A 23499-nucleotide genomic window follows, 5' to 3' on the forward strand; every position below is an offset into this window, starting at 1 on the left:
TTCTGGTTTAGCTCTGAAAAACAAAGTGGTTTTTTCAGAACAGTAATCCCACATAAACAGGTAATCTCTGTTCTTACAGCTCAACCTGGCAGTATTTTCTTGATCACACAACAGATACACAAGACATCAATCCTACGGATTTTTGTCTTTTCAGCTGTACTAGCTATCTTCAAATTATTAACCCAAATTATGTTCATTTTAATTTTTTAATTTACATTTACTTTTGATTAAATGCAAGTTTAAAGCCTTACTGTATGGCACCTTAAACTTCAATCTGTAGAGGCCATGAAATTATTACATTATAATGGGGATTTTAAAAAGCTGCAGGGTATAAAAGATACAGATGGTACAAGTATTCCCAGGGACTTGAGAAAACTCTTCTTTTGTTTTTTGAAGTTGAACATAACATTCTGCAGCTACCTTTCTATCTCATTCTATGTCTCAATGCAGCTGTCCTGACTGTTAACTAAGCAAGATAATTAAAATTCTGTATGTACTTGAGGATATGGATCTGTCTTCTGTGGCACACTCCCACAGAAAACCAAGAGTTCAAACTAGCTTTATGAAATAAACATCAGGTTTGGCAGGGCTAAAGAGATATGTTAATGTGTTCACAGAGTGTTTTACCTTACTAGTTCACTGTGCAACACCATACAAATTATAAAAGTAGGATTCTCCAAAACATACTTTGCTTGTTATATTCTCTAAATTACTCGGATCAAGGATGTCTTACGCATCAGTGGTCAAAAACCAGCTGTTTCCATGTCAATATCATCTGCAGATCAGCTCAGCATCAAATACATTTTCCTCACCAGCCCACATTTAAGAAGTTGCAGCCACCATTCACAGAGCCGTGCCATTTGAAGGATCATTGCATTACACAACACCCGTCATCAGCTGGTGACAACACACCAGGGCTGCTTCTGTGTGCTGTACCAGAAGTCACTCTGAGCAGTGGCAATATAGGCAAGCATGTTTGAGAACCAAACCCTTCGTGCTTCAGACACGTTTTACCTGCATCAATGGCTTGCATTAGGCACTCATAAGTTGTTTGGACAAGCCTCCTGGCACCCTCGTCCACGTCGCCGACGTAAAAGGTCTCGTTCAGATCTCCGTGGTAGCCGTTGCGATAGACGGTGATATCCACTGCCAACAACAGCAGACACGGGAAATCAGCACTCTGCTCCTCACTTCCTGCCTCTCGCTTTGTGGGAGAACCACATGTACGAATGGGGGACTCTAACTGTCAAGTGATTATTTCACTTGAAATTCCGTATGAAGAATTCCGTATGAACTCTTCCAGCAGAATCAATTCTTCCAGGCTTATCCTGCATATTCTACATAATAATTTATAAGTTAGTGTTTCACTGGTGAACAGTCTCAATTAGTGAAATAAAAGGGGGAGGAAAAAAATCCCCCAACAATGCAACAGAGACACAGCAAGCTAGCATTGGTTTTTTTAGGTAAAGATAAAAACAGGAAAGAGAAGTTCTTTGCTCCATGGTGATTTATCTGGTTAAAGTACTTTCTTAGAATTAATTTAGGCACTAATAGGGGAAAATTACATTTTAAAAGGTATATCATCATGGTTTTACATACCAAGTTTTCTTGCAGTGGCAGAATGGGAACTTCTGTTTCTAAGCCTTTGTCAGTCAGCTGGTAGGTCTAATAGCTGCTAGATCACCAAACCCACTAGAGGAGTTATTGCTCTGCTATTCATGAAGAAACCCACACCCACATCCTCTCACAAGTAAACAGTCATGAGAGAAACTAGTGAACAATAATACTTCAGGAATATTGTACAGGAGCTGCTGACAGAGACCAATACAATCTTGAAAGGAAGACGTGAGAAAACACACTTTGGTGGCAACAACTAGACATCACTTGCTAGTATCTTCTGGATGATATGTTCCTGCGGTTCAAAAAACCTGTTTTGGACTTCGGCAGGGCTTCCAGGCTAAAAAGTTTCAAATAAAGAAAGAAAAATATGGACACCTCCTTTTAATTGTTCATTGGGTACATCCCCTCCAAGGTACCTTTTCTTTCTCTTCTTGTAACCTGTTTTGGTCCTCCTTTTCAAGAGGTTTTGAGCCACTACCCTACAGAAAGGAAGCCCAGTTCTTTCTCATCATAACAAATCAGAAGGCTCCAAGCTTGATCAAGTGTGGGAATGTGGACAAAGGTATGACTAAAGCCTCTTACAGAAGGTGTTCTCTAGGGCTGAGGTACAGCCTTGGCATGGAAACAGCCAACAGAGAGGTAAGGCACCATGCAGGTGAAGCCAACCATGCTGAGCACCTCTTCAGTTAGAAAAAACTGAGAGAATTCAGATTGTTCAGCCTGGAAAAGAAAAGGCTTTGGGGTGACTAAACTGTGACTTTCCAGCAGCTGAAGGGAGCCAAGAAGAAAAATGGAGAGGAACTTTTACAAGAGCATGTAGGGACAGGACAAGGAGGAATGGATTCAAACTGAAAGAGAGTAGGTTTAGATTAGATACTGAACAAAAATTCTTTATGGTGAGAGTAGTGAGGCACTGGAACAGGTTGGTCAAAGAAATTGTGGATGCCCCATCCCTGGAAATGTTTAAAGCCAGGCTGGATGGGGCTTTGAGCAACCTGGTTTATACTGAAAGTGTCCCTGCCCATAGCACAAGGGTTGAAGCAAAATGATCTTTAAGGTCCCATTCAACCCAAACCACGATTCTATGAGGTGGGCTTCTTAAACACGACTCCAGCAATGCCAGAATGGCTGGCAATAATAAAGAGTAGTGCAAAAGCATCATTTCTGAAGTTAAAATATAGATGAAGGCGCTTTATCATACATTGTTGTAAGTACCCTTCAAGCTCAGAGCTTTCAACCAGACCACCTTACCTAGACAGGGGCAGCAATCATGAGACTTGTCCTGAAAAGGCTGGTACCCACAGCACCGAGGTGCAGACTTAGTAGCTATTATTACAAGCTAGTATGTATCAAATATCAGATAATTTAAAAGATTACAACCTGTTTCTAGAGCCAGATCAAACCTTAGCATATGCTGTGTATTTATTTACAAGTAAGAGAAAAACAAACTAATGCAATAAACCAAGGTGCAAATGTTTGTACAAAAAAAAAAGCATCATTAATTTTTACTGCCAAACCAAGAAGAAATGGAAATTAAAACAAGATATGGTCAAATAATTTATAAAAGTATCTCTCACCACCCAAAAAGGTCTAAGTACCTTGAATACCAAGAACAAAAAGCAGCTGGTATTGTTAGGCTGAGAGATGCTCAAAAAAAGATAACATGCACCTATATCATGCCTCCACATTAGGACCCCTTACAGTCATCATAAGCAAAGCAAAATTGTAAGAATCTAGAGCCATCTAATGAAGAATTCACAGGGAACTAATCCAGTTGAATAATTCCACATTTTATTCACTATATACGTACATAGTCTGGAACAACTGGAATCTAGCCCACAACTGGAATACTCAGGCACTATACTAATGCACAGATCAGGGCAGAAGAATTATAACGCTCTTAAAGTGGACTGAACATTCAAAATTATTTTATTAAATGAATTCATTAATTTAAGTATGTAAAGAGCAGAAGTAAATGAGAACAATCTAACTGGTAAATGAGAACAAAAGCCTCTCTTAAGAAGCTATTCAAATTATGTTGCCTGCTTCTGAAACCTCACCTTACTGCATGGTTTAAGTGCACAGAAGGTGGGATTGTTGCAAGTCAATTTTCGCAGCACTTACCATTAACAATATCTCCCTCCTGCAATGGCCTCCTGTCAGGAATTCCATGACAGATCACTTCATTCACTGATGTACAACACGACTTGGGGAAATTATAATAATTCAAAGGGGAAGGATAACAATTCCTTGCAATACAAGCCTAAATAGAAAAGATACAATTTACACCAATAAGTTTTGTACAAAGAAAAAAACACAGAAGAAAACATATGTGCAAAAGCTTTACAGTAAGAACAATAGGCTGAAAAGCAGTGACTCTTGAAAAGAAGGTTCTTCAAGCATTTCTTGGCAGTGTTTTCATTATGCCTTGCATTTCTTACCAGGAAGAGATTAAAGCTACTTTTATTTTGTTTCTACCCATTTTCATGTTTGACTGAGAATGCTGAAATATTCAGGTTTGAAACAATGCATGGCAATATTTATTCAGTTTTAACAAGTCATTCTCAGTAACCACTTTTAAGCATGCAGTCCAAGATGTCTGCAAGACGCACAAGCTAAATAAAATATTTAGCACTACTCTTCCCTCCCAGCTTTAAAACCTTAAGCTGTTTCCCTTGCACTGTAATAACCTTTTTGTATTTTTGCAAAACTGACACATTTCATATACACTTGCACATACATACATACAACATACTGAAAAAAAATACTGTGTTAACTTTTTTTTAATTTAAAAAAAATCCTGGTTTTAAAACTGCAAAATATCAATTAGGAATATCAGTCAGTATCAACAACCTGCCAAAGTTTCCATAAACTGCTGATGAGGGATAACTCCATGTTAACTACTAGCTGTTTGTATTAGACATTATGCCCAAGCAAGTAGTTTGGTGTTTAATGTAGTTCAACAGAAGTCTCCAGGCTCATGGAAGCAGACAATCTTGGCTCAACAGATGCAGATAAAAAGAAAGCTCTCTAACAAATTTAACTATACCAAAATTGTTTCGTTTCCCACAATGCACAGAGGTAGCCTCAAGTACCAGATTACATGATTCATAGAGAAGACAGCAAAGAAAAAAATTACACAATTCAAATATCTATGGAAAGTTAAGGCAGGAAGATTCCTGAGTAAGTTTTTTAAACACTTCACTGGACTGTGGCTTTATTTTGTCAGACTGCATCAAACATCATGTTCCAGTTCTCTCTGAGACACCCCAGTTCTGGTTCCCAACCATAAATAATTTAACTTTCTCCTCTATATGTCTTAACCAACCACAGAGAGTACAGGAAGTCCATGGCCTACATATGATGTCCTTTATATAATGGTATCTGTGAAGCAAAAAGAGTTTAGAAGAAAGAAAATAATATAATGTTAACTGAAAAAGCAAGTGAAGAAACTTAGAAGAAATCTGACGCCAGAAATACAGAAGCAGTTGATATAGAGAGAGGCCCAGGAGTTTCTAAATAACTTTGAACCTACCATTGCACAGTAGAACACTTCTGCCATCTGCACTACCCACCAGCTTCCAACTGGGAAACAGTTTGAAATAAAGAAATGGAATTCATGCAACAAAGAAAACCACACAATAATAACTTAACACTTATAAACATCAGAAGAATAATAAACTAATCTTACTAAATGGACAGCATGATCAATTTCTTCAGTAGTTACTCCTGGTTTCACCATCATGGCAGCAACATCCAATACTTCTCTAGCAAGCTGCAAATGAAACAATTTAAAATTTAAAACAGATTTAAAATTGATCTACTGGCTTATTTTAAGTTGATTTAAAATAGGCCAGGACCCTCTCTGCAAGATTCGTAACTCATTTTTGACAGCCACACTGAGATCGCCAGGAAAGCTGTGTGGAGCTGGGCTCTAGAAAGACTTTGAAATGTCCCCAGGTCATGTACTCAGCCACCTCTCTGAGAGCTGAAAATACCTCAGTGAAGGTTTGGACCACATTTTCCTTGAATGCCATAATCTTAAATCAGACTACCTAAACACATTTCAAAGTTCTGACTATGCACAAGGAAGCAATTACAACTGAACAGCTCTTTTTCAAAAACTTTTAGGGATGGGGCTTTGTTTTGCTTTTTAGTTTTTACTTAGTACCAATTCCAGGAGAGGAAATATTTTCCTTTTATGCACTATAAAACATATTCTTAACAGTAACAATGTGTCAGGCATAGATTGTCTTACTACTAATAACAAATGCAGGAAACAGATAAAAGTCTTCCTTCTGCTTGCAAAATACTTTACTGGGAACTGGGGTCATAAGAAGAGAAAAAGCCGGAAAATATAGAGCTTCCCAAACTATTTTTCAGTACTCTAAGTGGTTTGAAAGTTCATACTCTCAAACGTGCTGTGACAAAGTGGTAACATCATTATAGAATTTTAAATATAAAGGCACCTGGTGTAAGAAAAATTAAGAGCCCCTTACTCTACACACTAGTCGCATCCCTTCTATATCCTCAGATGACAGAATTTTTATTTGAGAGGTTCCTTTCAAAGCTTGTTCTGATTCAGACATTCCTGAAAAGAAAAAAGGGAGAAGATTTAGAAAAACAAATAAAGAAATAAAAACCCCTCATGTTCTATAGGGTGATGACTGCTACACATATCCAATTCAGGAACTTCCTGAGCTTAGTAAGAGCAATAGAGGTACAGACTTTCTCACCATAGCCTAAAGTAAGAAACCCACCAAGCCATAGTATAATCAACATTATTCAAATTAATTGGAATTCATAAGCCTTCCACAATACAATAATGCCCCATGTGCTCAGGAAGCCCATTCACTTACTGCAGAAAACCATTATGTCCAGTTAGTCAAAACACAACCTTAAATATCACGTTTACAAGGAAGTTATTTTATTCATAGAAAAGCATTTTTCAGCTGCTCTTAGAAAATAATCAGTGAAAATTACATTCTAAAACAGTCATAAAAGGTTACATGAGCTTGGGAATATATCTGGTTATAATACTGCAATAATCAGCTGACAAAAACATGTAAATTCTCCTTACCAAATTCTGCGCAATCTCAGCTCTATAGATGAGCAACCCCCTAAAGTCCAGTATTTTGTGTTGTTTTACTATTTACATTCTTCAAAAAATAACTATGGAACATCTTAAGATTAAAAAATAATGCTAAGAGACTTTATAGCAGCCTTTTAGGGAAATGCAAAGCTCCAATATTGGTATAAAAAGGGGAAAATACCAAAACAATCCAGTAAGTGAGTTTGAATGCATTCCCTCTCTGTCCGAAAACAGCTGGAACTCCTCCCCCAGTTTTCTTCTGGGGGATGCGTACTGCAAAGTTTTCTTGTTTCTTTTAATAAAATAATACATTTTCAAACAGATACACAGATGCCACAGAGAATGGTCTAGCAGAATTCATCTGTGACAGTCAACTGAATGATGCTTGTTATCAAATCAACAACAGGACCAGGACTTGTACGTTTGAGATAAATAAACCCAAAACCAAATTAACTAACTCTTAATTTCCTGTACACCTTTGAAAGACAATGCATTACAAACTTTGGATATCAAAAAAATACTTGCAACCATGACTTTTTAAAAACCAGTAAGTTACTATGGGAAAGAAGTAAAGTGAGAACAGATGAAAGAGGTTCCCTTCTCAGGTATCTACTTGATGCTTTAAAAGCTTCTTCAATGAGAAGGAAAATAGAGAGCAAACATAACACTCATATAACTGTGATTTGTTTCATGTTACCTAGTGGGTGATCAGCATAATCCGGTCTCTGAATATAACTTGGCACAGGTCTTGTTGGCGTCTAAATAAATCACAGACAAAGCTGGTTAGGTTGCAAGAACAATCACAAAAACAGAGCCACACAGCAAAATTTAATACAATATGAAGTATTTCATGTGAAATATGGCTAAGCCCATTTAGAAAAAGTTGCAAAGTATGTAAACACTCCAAAAGTTCCAAGTTTCATTCCCAAACATTTTGCTGTTAATCTCTACAGCTATCATATTATACAACTTTTAATAGCCAACTGCACAACTTCGTAAAAAATCTAGTTTTTATTGTCAAGTGAATTACATTGGTTTTATAATGTATTATCCCTTATTGTAGTGGTTTTTTTTCTGCTGCTTTCCAGACTGCAAGTGCACTGGTTCCAAATACATCCCTCTTCTCTTTAGCAAGACTGCTACTTCTGATCATCACCTTAGTCAAAATCTCTAAGTTCATTTGCATCAGTCTCACAGCAGTCACATGACAAAAAAAGCCAATGTTCAGAGATAACACAACGAAATTACTTAGCCAATTAAATATCCCAAGCACCTTTTTCTCTAGCACCACTAACAAATACACATGGGCTCAGGCTCTCCTAATCTGTTCTCTAATGAGCCTGTAACAGATGGAGAAGACTAGAGAGAGGATGCCACTGGGGCAGCTTTTCTAGCACAGGCCAATTAGAAAAGACAAATATAAAGAAAATGCCATTATTGCTGTAAAAAAAGCTGCAGTTTACTCCATGTATAAACTTGTACCAACTTAAAAATACAGTTTTGTCCGTGTGTATACATATATACATACACAGTTATATGTCATCATCTAAATCCACCTTTCACAACCAAAGATCTTACTGACCTCTGTTGTTTTTTCACCATTCCAGTGCTGGAGACTACGGTAACCTCAGTTCTTTCAGCTGTTCACCAGTTCACTCACCAGGTTATTCTAAACCACTTATATAATATAATATAAAACCATTTATTTAAATTCTAAATTAATTCACCTGAGCTTTTCAGAAACAGACTGCTCCATAACTGGTGAGGACAACAAACAGCTAGAAGACATCATCTGAACTAGCAGTAGCTTTTTTGCAGAATAAATGTCACAGTGTACATCCAAAAGGTATGAGTTTAAGCCTGTTACTGACGCTCACAGGCGTCACTCCCTTAATTACAAATATACCAGGAGATAGAACAAGTTAAACTAAAATGAACCACAATAATGACAGCCATGCATGCCCTCGCCATCGGGTTCAGATCAAGAAGCTCTCCTCTCTCAGCTAAAATGTGGGATGTCATCAGGTCAGGAATGGTCCATTAGTTGCTACAGAATGTAGCAGCGCAGGAGTAGAGTGGCACCTCTTGCTTACCAGTGGATAGTGTGGCCTGAGTTTCCCAGTGTATCGATAACCAGCCCAGGGATTTGTGTTAACATCGCCTTCCAGGCTCCAGGAGGAAACTTCACGCTTAGCTTTTTCATCTTCTGAAAAGACAAGAAGAAAGGGGGGGGGAAAAGTTGCAGCAGCAAAATCTGTCCTACTAAGAATGAGAAAGTGATTTAGAAGTGTCTAAGTCTAGACTTGACTCTGTCTGGCATTTTAGGTACTGATACGTGAAAGTGTAAGTAGCAGTTACCATTTCATATTGCCCATTCCAAATTCACATTCTTCCTACCCTATTCAATAGCAAACTGGGGAATGTCAGGACTGAATGCACAAAGGAAGTGTAGCAATTAAGTTGTTCTTCATTTGCAGTTTTATAACACAGTGCTTGTTTTCATACCCAGGAAAAAGCCTGTTTCTACAGAGGCACTCACTATCCCTTCAATTAACACCCTTGCACTGTAGATGAACATGATGTCTGTCCCTCAGCACCCAGTGACTGAAATGACCTGAGGAGGGAAGGAGGCCATCCAAAGGTGAAAGGGAGGCCATCCAACTGCCAGGCTCAACACATTGAGGCTGCTACCCCTCCAGAGCTGATGAAGAGCGTGCACATCCCACTACTTCTGCAGTTCAGGACAAGCAGTGCTGATGCCTTAGAAGATGGTCTCAAACTGCTGGAGCTTCCAAGCTCTCTGAACCTTGTGAAATTGATGTCTGACTTGGTCCACTGACTGACTTCATTCACAACACATTACTATGAGGGCAAATTGAAGGTTTTTACATAAAGGACTGAAACAAGTAAATCCTGAGCAATACCAAAAGGAGAAGTATTTACTCAGAAGGAGGAAGCAAGAGTTAAGAAAGAGCATGGTACCATTAATCTTTAACTCATAACTGGATAACTTGTTTGTTTTCTCTTTTTATATCTCAGAAGGATGAAGAGGTAGAAAAAGGTCTGCCATTGCAAGTCCTAATGTGAATTCCTCAGAGCCTCTGTGGCTGACATCTGAGCCATCTGCTCAAATGACATTCAGTTCAGATGAAACTGAGAAATAACAATTTGGAAGTCCAAAGCTTTTATATTCACACGAATTAATAGGATACAGAATGCAAGTGTGAACTGTTAGATCCCTACTCTGGGAAGGCAGAAAAAGGAAATAATTTGCAATTGTCTGTACTACTCCAACCTATTTACCATTCAACATTTATCATGGGAAAAGAAGCTCTATTGGCTTTTAGGAAAGCAGGTAAATTATTTGAGGATGTGAGTTTCTGCCGTATCACTTTTTAGTCTTACCTCCCTTTTTAGCAGGGCTTAATGAAGATAGGCAGTGTGGTGGCAGGGAGGAACCAAGGGGGCAGAACTGAGGTCTGCCCTCTCCTGTTTGGTTTTAAACTCATGAGTTATTTTCACTATTCAGATAAGGTAGAATTTACCAGTCTCCTAGTATTTCTGTGCCAGAGTTACCAGCTATCACTAAGGCACACAGACATTCTTACTACCTTGAACTGAACTCAGCAAAATCCTAGCTATGATACATCCTCTATCAGTGGCTGCACCATGCACACAACCTTTTTTCCCAAAAATGTACAGAACAGCTGTATTCTGACTCACTTGTGTTCCAGCAAGTGTCTAATCACAAAGACTTTGCAAGAACCTTTCCCACTGTACTGCCTTTGACTGCAATAGACATCAAAATGCTATGAAGGAACACTGCCTTACAATAGTGATTTATTATCCTCCTTGCCCTTTATTTCAGCACCCCTCTTTCTGTGTTCATACACCTGGCAATGTTGCTCAAGCAATAATTCATGCAAATAGAAAAGTGAAGAGAAACAAACATTTCTGTGAACCTCTGCCTCCAAAATTTTACACAGCACTTAAATTGTTGAAAACTGGACAAAATTTCAGATATGCACCATCCAGTGCCAGGTATCTGGGAAAACAACCCAATACCATTCCTAGGCAGAGAAGCACAAAGCAGTTGAGGTTGGAAGGGATATCTGGAGGTCATCTTCTGGTCCAATCCCCAGCTCAAGCAAGGCCACCTGAAGCTCACTGCACAGGACAAAACCAATTCAAAGCATTATGAAAATGCATTTTAAAAAGTAATGTACTTACTTGCTTTCTTGTGTAATAACTTGTGAGTGGCCCAGCTTCCCTTAAAGCATTCCTAGAATTGCAAACAAAATGTATAAATACATGTACAAAATAGAGAAGCAAATGTATTTTAAAGGAAAAATAGAGAAGCAAATGTATTTTAAAAGAAAACTGGAAGACACTTTTTATTAACCCTTGTAGCAATATGCAGTAAATGTTACTGTAACTGCTAGTCTTAGCAATAGAAAATATTACTTCCAAAAGCTTACAAACCAGAATAGGCAGAAAAAACATAGCAAAACAGACAACACCCATGGCAGTGAAATACACTGATATAATCCTATATATTATTGACCCCGTATCACTTTAATGAGTAACTAAACACCATGGTGGCTGCAGGTTGGCTGAAACAGAGTCTATCTCTGTACCTGATCTTACAGCGCTGCAGTGAGCAGCAAGGTCCTCCCTTGACTCCTACAAGAAGCCATCTCCTCCTGGTAATTGCATCCCTTCTGCCTCCTGCTCCAGCACAGGAAAGCAACAGAGGCCAATTAGCACAACCACAGGGGAACTAATGAGGCAGACTAAGGGGCAGAAATGAGGGCTACTGAATGAAAATAGGAAATTGAAAAAGAAGTATTGAGAAAGTTGAAATGGAAACCAAGGAAAGAGAGACTCTGGAGGAGTTTGTTCTTTTTCTTTTCTTCCCAAGCACAAATAGAGCAGTTCATGCCAGGAACAAAGAATCAGGAAAGGGGCAGGTGGAAATGGCTAGCAGCTGGAGAATAAAGAAGGACTAAGACAAAGAAAAGACATGAAAGAAAAGAAAAGAGATTTAAGCGGAAAATCCGAAGAAGGCATCATTAAAGATGATCCTTTAAGGTGCTAATTAGCAAATTACTTGGGTTTGTAGCAGAAATTCTAAATCAATGGCTATGTGCACTCAAAACACCCATTAGGAGACTGCTAATTCCAATAATTGACAATTACAACTGAAATTCTGAAGAAAGAGGCAGGAAGCAAACTGTTTTTCTTTTTAAGAAAAAACAATACTAATGCTGAATCATCATTGTAAAACTACCATCCAGAGCCAACAACTGATTCAACCTGAAGTTTACAACACTCAACCAGTCCAAGAAACATCCACGAGCTAAGCCCGAGCTAAGCCCGGCTAGTAACATTCTACCCTTGATTCAGGGTTGCTCTTGAGCATTGTCTGCTCCTGTTGAGCCACCTTCTCCCTTCTCCCTCATTGGTATTCCAACCAGTAGTTACCAAAGGGCACCCATAAACACCCAGTACAGTCGTTCACAAGTACACCTACATTCAAGGAGACCCTGCTGTGTGTGTGCTGTTCCCCTCACAACCACTCGTTGTGTTCTGCGACCCCACACACCAGGAGTGTGAAACCAACACTTCCATGACCGGAGAAAACTCACTTCCAACAGCAGCCCAAGGTTTTGCCACGCTTATATAACCCACTGCACACACAGACCTTTGCTCTGCACTGTTCTCTGCTGGGGAGCAGGGAGAAAAGGAGCAGGTTTTAACTGAGGCCTGCTTTAGAGAAAAGAAAATTTAAAAAAAAAACTAAAAATGCCATTTCAAGGACACTGGAAGCACCAGTACGATTTCAATCCCCTTTCAAACACAAGGTCTTTGTTCTGAAGCATAAGAAGGATTACACAACTAAAGACTTAGAGCAGCTACCAAGTCTGCAAACCTAGAATTCACTTTTTTGAATATAAAGGAGTATTTGGGGAAGGAAGACATATATCAGCTGTGGTAATTACTAATTGTAGTTCATTCTCTGCTTTCCCATGAAATTTCGGGGAATGTTCCCCAATGCCCTTGCTTTGTCCTACACCAACAGCCTTTCCTCTTTGCCAGCCCACAAACAGGGAACACTGGGCAAATACAGCACCAGGGACAGTACCATAACCTGAGAGGCTCCATTTTGGCTTCTTATTTCCTGCAGCTGTGGACAACTTAAGATGATTCTGCATAAAGCTGCCATATGCAGCATAAGTTTTCCTAAACATGTTTCCCAGACTTCACTTGCCCTCTATCTCCAGAGGAGCAGTAGCTCTGCCAGAACTCCTGGGCACAGCTCCAAGGCTGCTGTACCCTGACACGTGCACCATGTGCACATCCATCAACTGCAACAGGCACACACAGTAAGTCCAGAGCATTTTTGTGAGCAGCGGCTGTTACAAGTGCAATGTACAATCAGTGAATCTCTCTGCCTCGGTCTGACACTTCTGGAAGGCACTCAAAGGATATGCTGCACATCCACCTACAGCCCACCTATTTGTGTAGGATACGCTTTGGACTTACTGTGTACATACAAATTATTTATATTCAACAACCTCCTGCACAAGCACCACATTGCACATGACTGCAGAGCTCTGCCTCAGCAATTCCACATAAAAATATGGCAGCTGTCATCTCACAAGGGAATTGGAACTAGATTAGGTTGGAGAATCATAGCTCTGGCAACAAAGCACTACCAAACTAGCACTGCACACTTCAAACACCCTCACTTTCTATTCTGCAGACTTCCCGACAAGCTATGGAAGTAATATTCTCTTTCTCTCCATCTGGGCCACTTTCCGGAGTATTTTCTGGAGAAAATTACGCTTTCCCTTGAGCCTTCTCCTGAAACATCTACTTCAATCTTGCTATTACCATTCCTGTCTCTCAACAATTCTTCTGTGTTCCTATGCCCTGTCCAGGTCAGAATAGAAAATTTTCAATGACTAAATAAACAAAATCCAGGGAAAAAAATACCCAGGGTGATTTTTAATATTAAAATGAAGAAAATAAAGTGGGTTTTTTTCCAGATACAGGGAAAAAAGGAACATGTAACACTGCACGACTATGTTTTAAACCATTAAAATAGCTTCAGGGAGAAAATACACAGGAACAACATGAATTTGGCTTCAAGTTTCTTGGATGACTTCTTGGGTTTCATTTCAAGTATATTATCCATTAGCATGCTTGATACTATTATCCCCACCCTTCTCATCTAAAGCATTTTTTTTTTTTATTGCATGTGACTTTTATACCTCAATTAAGACAGATGTGGAAACACTGAAGAGGACTGTACAAGAAGAGAGGTCAAATACATGACAAAAAAGAAAGCAGAGGGGTAATCCTTGACTTGTTTAGAGCAATCCTGGATACAACTATTCTTTCAGTAAGAAAAATGTAAATGTGTCTTCTAGACAGAGTGTCAACATATTGAAGCCTTTAACAACATTCCTGGCTTCAAGACATTCTTAAGCCAATCCCAGTGCTTTTGTGTTTAGAGACAAGTTCAATCCAATGTTCACCAGAATATATCAAAAGTTAGGTAACCCAAGGCACAACCAGCATTACCATTTGGAAAGATTCCTGTTGCATCCCCTTGTGGAAGCAGTGTTATTTCTGAAAATTATTTTTACCTTAAGGACTTATCCAGTGTCAGAATCATGTGGCACAGGAGCATTTGTTTTATAGTATGGTGCACTTTCACTATGAACACACTGCTCACTACCAAATACCTTGGGAGTTTTTTAAATCAACCATTGAAAAAACAAAACCCTTTAAAACAGTTATTGCAGTAATTAGGGGGAAAAATTGTGCTATGTTTATTGTCATCTTTAAAATAATAACAGAAATGTTCTTATTTGTTCAGTTTATGTATGAAAACAATCTGATTAAGAGGTGGGAAAGTACAGCCAACTGCAAATTCCAGAGGAGAAAAGAATGCTCAACCAAGATTAGGATACTACTACACTACAAACCTCTGTATAGCACAGATACATGAAACTAGATTTAAATAAGCTATCCAGAGACAGGGATGCCCCATCCCTGGATGTGTTACAACCAGGATGGATGGGACTTTGAACAACCTGGTCTAGTGGAAGGTGCCCCTGCCCATGGCAGGGGATTGGAACTTGATGGTCTTTAATATCCCTTCCAAGCCAGGCTACTCTCTGATATCCAACCCAGGAAGCTACACAGGCACCACAGCACAGAATTCAAAGCATGGCGATAGATGGTGTTTCTGAACTGCATTTGCATGGGAGCAGCTCATTTCAAACTTGCTCTGGCAACCCCTCTGTCAGCACTCCAACTTGTGCCCAACCTCCACAGAATTACCCCCTCCATCCTCTAGGGTCACCATTTAGAGCCACTGTGATGAATTTCAAAAATTACCTACTTTACAGGGAAAAAAAAAAAAATATTTTTGGAATCAAGACTGTGAGGACAGACTGTCTGTCTCTTTGCATGTCATTATACCAAGCAATCTTTTTAACAGAATTTACAAATGTCCTTTAGAATGTAAGACTGTCTGGGGCTTAATCTGAGACATATGCCATTTTGCATAATGAGAACTAATTTTTAACCAAATACCTTAAAGGTATGCAAAACAGAAGACAAAAAAAAAACCACCCTGAAGTACAGCATTCAGCTTCATACCAGGCTACCAGTTTTATTTATATATATATATATTAAATACAATACAGGTTAACTCACATTTTATCTGTAAGCACAAGTATGTCGAGGTGTTAATACATGTGCTATTAAATGAAACAGTTGACTCTTTTCCGCATGCTGAAATCCTTCTAGGGCAGTACAAGCCCAAAGAGACACCCTCCGGTCTGAAAAACTCTGTACAAAATTCCCAAACTAGCCTAAGCAGCATACACGAATAGTCAGGTTTTCAGAAGAGTCGAGTATGTGTTTGCAGATTCCACTCCAAGAAAAGTACCTATGTGCAGAACCTTGGTATCAGCAGGGTTGATCAACCTTCTCCTTCACCTATGACCTGATCTCACCCTGAGACTCCTGAGTCCCTCATGACCGAGCCTTTCCTTTGAGGAAGGGACTGCATTTTGCAGCTCTTCAGATTTACAGAAATATACAACTGATTTTTGAGAGCAGTGAAGAAGCAACAGACCAGAGGAATTCCAACCAGACTATCCTGTCTGTACATGGAACACTAGCTCAGCAAGTCTGCCTACTAGAGTCTGAAGTTTTACTTCCAGAAAGTCCTGAGTGCTCAGCTTTTATACCTCACCAACAATCAGGTGCTTACCTCAGACACGAATAGGTATTCATGATGATTTACAGGCAATTGAGAATGTTAGCTTCCTGATGAAGGAAATCTGATTTTCTAGAAGATGGTATCAGCTGAGCACCATTTATGCCTGAGGAAACTCCTGTGTGCTGCAGTTGAATCCAAGCAGCTGATTTCAGCCTATTTCAGGCACAAAGAACAGTGAACCAAGGACGAAACATTGCACTGATGTCCTATGATCTGATGTGAGAAGGGACAAAGAATAGTTTCATCCAGGTCCATTCCTCCCTGTTCCCAGCCCCAACACATTAACAGTGAAAGGAAACAGCAAAGCAGGAGATAGGCAACAGTCTTCTCTTCAGGTGCATAATTTTTCACAAATTACTGTGACCTTGTGCATCCAAAGCAGTCAAGGGCCCAGGGCTGAGCGTCAATGAAAATGTGCCTTTCAGAAAGCAGTAAATATAAACTCACTGAGAAAACAAAACAGCATTTCTTTCCTGTCACCAGAATTTAACAAGTCATACCCCACCTCAGATATTGAGAGGTATCAAGAGATATTGGGAGGCACCCACCAGTGCAAGAGAGAGGCTGCCCCCGACTGAACAGTTCAGAGAAACTGCATCCCATTCAAATACCTCAAACACACGGGGCAGAGACACCACATAGCCCCAGCCCTCACTTCTGACTCCATAACCAGACCACTTCATACACCTGGGGCTGACAACACAAGGGCACACAAAACAGGGAGGGGCAACACTTCTCCTCGTGTAAGTTATGACTACTATTATGGTACAACCCATGGCCACCAGCTCTCAAGAGAAACAAAAATGGCAAAGGCCACTGACTTCGGAGTAAGAGAATGTTTCAAGTAAGTGTCTACAAGCAGGTATTTCTAAATCTGGAGAAATGGCCCTGCACCAGCATCGAGTCCATAGCACAGTAAACCTACTCTGTTTTGTCAAAGACACCTTTATAAGTAGTACAGAAGAGGAAGTTTTTCACGAAAGCAACACAAAGTGAGCCATTCACAATTAGAAGGCTCATATAAAAATGGTAACTGGAGATCTCAAGAACAGTCACTACTCTCCCCTTTGTCCTTCAGTAGTAGACAAATTGTCTACTTAGACACAAACTCTTTATGTATACTACACACAATGTACATGCAAGTGACTGTACCTGTAAGGCAGATTTCACAACAGCAAATTTATCTTAGCAAGAGAAACTCTATACTTGAGATGTGATGCTGGACATCTGTGTGATTTCCGCATTCAGAAGACAGACTGAATTACTGTATCTCACCACAAGATGATAAACACACACAACACTGCAATAAGTCTCCAAAAAAAAGAAAACATGACAGTGAAGAAAGGTAGTTGGTAGTGATAGTACTTGATTTACTAGCCTAAAATATTACTAAGGTTTAACACCAGACAGAATCCCTCAGTAGAACAGTTCCTCTTGTGACACCTTGAAGAAAAAAAAAAAAAAAAAGCCAGGGTTCAACACACCACCTCAAGAGCTCCTCTGCTGCTAGAAGCCATTTTTACCTTGTCTCCATGACCAATTCAAAACTTCCCTGCTAGGCCAGAACCTGGCCACATGGCCTCCTTACAATCCATGACCCACAAACACAACCATTATTTAGCAGCGGTACCCAGTTTCCAAGGTGCGCAGCAGCCAGGGAGAAAACAGTGTTGGCTCAAAGAAATCTCAGAGAATGTTAAATTACTCCAGCATAAGCATTTTCAGGCCATGTTGTTGAGGCACACATCTGGATGCAGAGAGGGAGAAAACAATAAGGGATCAGAATAACACCCTTTGACCAGGAAAGGAGAAACACAAATGATAAATCCACTGGGGAAATCATTATCTTGATGCAGTCTACTTGGAAAGTTCACTTCAATTCCCTATGTGCAGTCATGAAAAATAATTTTTAATCAATCTCCACACTACACTGAGATTCTCAGTCCTATACCCCCTATACCTTTCAGTCCTGTACCATGTTTTTCTTAGGAAATGATATGTTAGTAATTTATAATCCAAACACATGGCCTCACATGGTTACTTTCCTACAGTAGTTCACAATTTTCAGTTGTTTATTCTCAGCACTAGAGAAAATAAATTCATACAAATTTGTTTTTAGCTCTGATTGGAGTTTTGGCTGTATGAAAAAGTCATGGTTTCCAAGCAGACTAATTACCTGGTGTCCATGCCCATACAGATTCTTTTACTTGTCAAGGAGATGCCAGATAGCTCGTGGCTCCCAATCCACCCTCAGCCCAAAGGAAGCGCCCACACACCTGGCTAACACCAGCACATTCCATAAGGACAGGCTGACATTATGGCTGGGCCAAACTGGGCCACAGTGGGCAAGCCTGCTCTTCAGCAGCACACTCCTGAGGTGTTTCAAGACCCTGCAGTGCTGAACCAGCAAAAAACCCCCCAGAATTAAAATGCAACTGCTTTTCCTCCATTTAAAAGAAAACTCTGAAGACCTCAGAAGCAGCTCACCAAAGAATCAGGGAGAGCCTAAGGGAAAGAGTAGAAGCATGCATCCTTCTCTAAGGGAATAGCACCAAGCCAGCTACAATACACGCTGTGCTGTGAGGTGGAATAACATCCTAGGTCCACTCACTAACTTATCTAGGAGTTATTTATGCATGTCAGACCAGAACAGAAAGAAAACCACCAAAGAGAGAAGTCCAGAAAAGTTTCACTGATGCTAACCAGTCCACTGCTGTCAGCTGAAATTTGCTGGAAGTTCAGAGAAAATAATAGTCCTTCCCCTGCCATGTGCTTATTTGAAGAGGCAGCCAGGTTGTCAACAGCACTTCACCTACCTTCCTCTGACTGTGCTTGCCAGACCCAGGACTGCAGCGAGTCTCCTCCTCGGCACACACAGCTGATGAGGAGAGCTGGAGCCGCGGGACAGTTCCATGCTGGGCCCCACACAGGGTACTAGGGAGGGCTAAGGGTCCTTGCTACAGGATGAACATGAGGACTCCTACCTCAGGGCACGACGTTTCATGCATGTCTTTAAAACAGGCTGTCACTTATGTCCTTCTCTGTAACACTCACCCCAAAACCTCTGCAGCACCTTCAGCGTGCTTACCCACATTCCTGATTGGGACAGCAAGGCACAACATGCCCCAAGTCCCTCAGAAATGAGATGATCCCAGTTCATGTTCTAGACAGGACAGCTTTACAACCATGTAGTCAGTTATTCAGCAGCCTACTTTAAGAGGCCAGGAAGTATTTCCAATAATTCCCCTTTTACCTAAAAACAGCAGCAGATATTTCAAAACAATTAAACTTAGTATACAGAAAACAAGAATCTCTGCATCTTATATGGAACTAGCTGAGTTAGTGTGGTGGTTTAGCATGAATGTGAAAGTTGTTTTTTTTTTTTCCTAAGGAAGTTCTAGCATGGATTGACAGCTTGGCTGACGAATAAGAGTGTTTAATATGCCTCTGGAAACCCAGTCTTAAATCAAAAGTCCCAGGTGACTCGGCCCTTTTCCGGCTGGCAAGCAGCTAACACCACCTTGTAAGTCAGAAGTTCAGGCTGGACCCCCGGGCCAAGCCTGGCCAGGCCTCAGGGGGCCCTGCCTGTGGGACAGTGGCCGGGGCTGGCTGTGTCATCTCTCTTCCCCTTCCCTGGCTCCTCCGATGGGGAGAGGAGGAGGATTTCAGATCAGCAGGGCTGGCCCTGCGCCAGGGGCCATAGCAGCCCTGCTCTGGGCGTGCTCTGGGCTTGGCTGCCAGAGCCTCTGGTCGGAAGGAGGAGAAACTTTTGAGAACTTTTCTCCGGAGCTCCAGAGAGCTGATCCAAGTTTGAGTTGCTTTAGACCCGACCAGGGGTGGAGGGGGTTTCGTCCATCAGCGTTCCTGAGCAGCTCCCTCTCTCCCTTCTTCCCCCCCCATTACCTGCTGCCTTGAAGTTCCGAGAGTCAGCTGGAGAGGAGGAAAAAAAGACTCTGGGCAAAGACTTTAACCCTTTTTTCCTCCTCCATGGAAGACAGAGTGATTTGAAATATAGAGAGACAGCACTGAGACAAAGTCAGGGAAAGAACTGATAAAGACTCTTGGAAGATGGGATGGAGGACATGAACATTTTTGACCGGACTTCTCTGGAAGTGATTTATGGGGAAATGGACTGGTTTTGTAATATCATAATGCTGCTTGGGGGAATGCAAGTTCTAGCCAAAGGGTTGTGTGTACTGATATACATGGGTTTTAACTGAGAATTTTGAATAGATTATGTCTCTGGCTCCTGGGAAAGAATAAGGAGGTCTCTATTTCTTCTGAGATAGACGCAATTTTAGAGCTAGAAAAAGAGAATCCTTGTTTTGTACTAGAAGAGCATTCTTAGAATGATACCCCAACATGTGGAGGCCCATAAGCAGCTTGGGAAACTGTTATATGGGTGAGACTGCACAGAATCTGCAGAAATTCTGGGCGGTTGCAGATCTGTGGCCTTGAAAGCCACCAGACCTTTTCTTGTGGCGTGTTCTCCATAACCCTAGAGAGGCTCCTCTCCCAAGGTGATGTAGGATTGTGTTTAAATGGTGGCAACTGACTGAAAATCATAGTTTTCTCTCTGTGTTGAGTGGGATAGTGAACAGAAGGAGGTGGGGGGAAGGTGTTCGAGTGTCTCATTTTTTGTCTCTTTCTTTTCTTCTTTAGTGTATGTTAATAAAATCTATCTGTTTTTACTTTTAAGTTGTGCCTGTTTCGCTTTTTTCTCCCAAAATCCTATCTCCCAATTGGTACACGAAATTTGGCGAATGTGAAACCACAACAGTTAGAGTTAGGAAGGAGGGGAGTGAAGATGTAACTGGAACTCTTCACATTGGCCTGTTCATTCTCTTAACAAATGGTTTTGTCATCACCCACCAATAATTGTATACACCAATGATACACTTAGGATGAGTTTTACATCACACATGTCAAAATACACAGTAAAGTGAGGAGCGAGTCCTAGAAGTTTCCAAGCACCAAATCCACAAACAGCACGTTGTAACCAGAAATACAGAACTGTCAGAACAACTCTGAGTTGCAGTTGCTCTCATTTGACATTGACTCCCAGCACAGGGCACAGACTTCAGGGGAAAGTACTAGAAACTGTGCAGTGGGTGTGTCACAAGCATGTGGGAAATTTTCGCCTAGTCCTATGAAAACCATAACTATCAGTTTACATACTGATTCAGAAAAAAATTAATTCCCAATTAATAAATTAATCTAGCTGACATGACTGAATTATTTTCTTATGTTTATTACCAAAGTTCAATGACTTTACTCTGAACTATAATTGTGACAATGAAAGCTAGTGGCAATCTCTGAACTAAACACATATGTCCTCACTGATTTTGACAGAATTACCCATACAAAAAGATCAAAGGATCAGGCTACGCATTTTAGTGCACATTTTAAAGTTAATTTAAAAAAAACCCAAACAAGACCAAAACAAACCCTACCAACAAAAAACCACACTCAGCAGTCATCAGACAGGTCTTTCTATCGAAGGAGCACACTCTCTTACCACCGTGGCCTACAGAACACGTTGAATCCTCACATTTATACGTGGGAGCCGACTGCTCTATGACATGTGGCCTAACCTGAACCTTCCTGTTTGGCACTCTCAGAGCAGAACATCAAAGGACACAGTGGGGGAAAAAAAAGTTAGGAATGAAAAGGGAATAATAATAAAAAAGGAAGAGTATCAAATAATTTTCACAGAAACTCCTAAGTTAAAGAAAATCTGTTTTCAGAGCAACAAGTCTCCCGGTGTCTATCAAAGCCGAGCAACTCCAGAGCTGACGCCGGCAGAGAAACGCACCCGCTGGAATTTGATGAGCACGTCCTCACTTTGTCCCACTAAGCCTTTATTTTTAAGGGGAGCACACGGACCACCCACACCTTCAGGCAGAGGAACATCCGTGCACCCCCTCACGAACGCTCCGGCTGCGCTTTGGTGCCGCTCAGGTCCCGCATCGCCGGCGGCGACGAGGAGAAATGAGGCTCCCGCCCCGCCCGGGGCCGCCAGCCCGGCTCCCACAGCCCAGGGGCCGAGGCGGGGCTCCGTGCGGGGTGCCCGGCTGGGCGCCGCTGCCCCAGGCCGGCCGGAGCGGGCGGGCGGACAGGCAGAGCCGGGCACCGCGGGCCGGGCCCGGGCGGCCGGCAGCCGGCGCGGGGAGCTGGATCCTGGCGCCGCACGCCCGGAGCGCCGAGCGAGGCGGCCGGGCCGCGGGGAACCTCACCTGGGAGCAGAAGTAGGAGCCCTGGATGCCCAGCTTGAGGCAGGTGGGGCACTGCAGCTTGGCCTCGCTGCTGCAGCCGGCGGTCTCGCACACTCTGCGGGTCTCCACCGCCGCCGCCATGCTGCCGGGCGGCCACGGGGGAGGAGCCGCCGCCCGGAGCTGCCGCCGGCTGGGGCGGGCGGGGAGAGCGGCACGGAGGGAGGGGCGGACGGGCCGGGGGGGAGGAGGCTGCGGGCTCAGAGCCGCATCCGCGCCGGCCGTGGGCGCTCCCGGGGATGGGCCATCCGCGCCTTCCCCGGGCGACGCGTGCCGGCGCCTCGCCGCCCTCACGGTAAAGAGCGTGTTTAACCTATTGAGGCCAGAGAACAGAGGACTGAGAGGGGATCTCATAAATGTCTCAAAGGTGGGTGTCAAGAGGATGGTGCCAGATTCTTTTCGGTGGTGCCCGGTGGCGGGATGAGGAGTTAACGGCCGTAGACTAAAGCACAAGAAGTTTCACCTCAACATGAGATAGAACTTCTTTACAATGAGGGTGGCAGAGCACTGGAACAGGCTGTCCGGAGAGGTCATGGACGCTCCCTTTCTGCAGACATTCCACACCCACCTGGACACAAGCCTGTGCCACCTGCTCTGGGTGACCCTGCCTTGGCAAGGGGCTTGGCCCGGATGATCTCCAGAGGTCCCCTCCAGCCCTCATTGATTCCGTGAAGAACCTCCCGTAGTTTTCACCTGCGAGGCTGTACAAGAAATTTTTCAAGCACATCTTCTTTATTATGGAGTGTGGGCTGTGGTATGTAGGTCTGTCTGTGTGGTTTGTAACAATTCTTTCACTGTATTTTTAGCCCAGGTAAAACCATCACAAAGTCAATATTCAGTTAGACAGTAACTAAAATTAGAAAAATAGGCTGCAGAGTCAAGGTGGCATTGTCACATGAAGGATGCTGATTGTCTTCCTGGAAAGAGAAAGATAGAAACCAATGATCTGTCATAAAAATAAATGTGATTAATGCACATATTATATTCCTCCTATTTGCACGGGTTAGCGAGTAAAGAAAGATACTACCTGTGCCTGTAAAGACGCCTGCTTATGTTCTCTGGATTTTGTCAAACCTGGTGTCAATGTAGAATCAGAGAGTTGTTAAGGTTGGAAAAGACCTTTAAGATCATCATGTCCAACTGTCAACATTGCACCACCACCATGTTCACCACCAAACCACACCCTCAAGTGCCATATCCACATTTTTGAA

At 41.7% G+C, this 23499-nt stretch overlaps 1 protein-coding gene across 2 annotated transcripts in view; it reads right to left on the reverse strand.

The window, feature by feature from the left end:
• The window catches only part of METAP1 (methionyl aminopeptidase 1), a 28277-nt gene extending 5856 nt beyond the window's left edge, over positions 1–22421 (reverse strand). The window contains exons 1-8 of one of the 2 annotated variants that reach the window (XM_066317894.1): positions 22253–22421; positions 10943–10994; positions 8806–8915; positions 7410–7470; positions 6120–6211; positions 5312–5395; positions 3745–3883; positions 1015–1146 (exon numbers count right to left, since the gene is read on the reverse strand). In XM_066317894.1, the coding sequence (XP_066173991.1) occupies positions 1015–1146; positions 3745–3883; positions 5312–5395; positions 6120–6211; positions 7410–7470; positions 8806–8915; positions 10943–10994; positions 22253–22372 (790 nt within the window). In that variant the 5' untranslated portion in view covers positions 22373–22421. Of the gene's footprint in view, positions 1–1014; positions 1147–3744; positions 3884–5311; positions 5396–6119; positions 6212–7409; positions 7471–8805; positions 8919–10942; positions 10995–22252 lie in introns of both variants that reach the window. The other variant, XM_066317893.1, reaches the window with a different exon arrangement.
• Positions 22422–23499: the final 1078 nt, after the last annotated feature.

The sequence above is a fragment of the Sylvia atricapilla genome, chromosome 4 (assembly GCF_009819655.1).
Source record: "Sylvia atricapilla isolate bSylAtr1 chromosome 4, bSylAtr1.pri, whole genome shotgun sequence".
In the NCBI taxonomy this organism is placed as follows: domain Eukaryota; kingdom Metazoa; phylum Chordata; class Aves; order Passeriformes; family Sylviidae; genus Sylvia; species Sylvia atricapilla.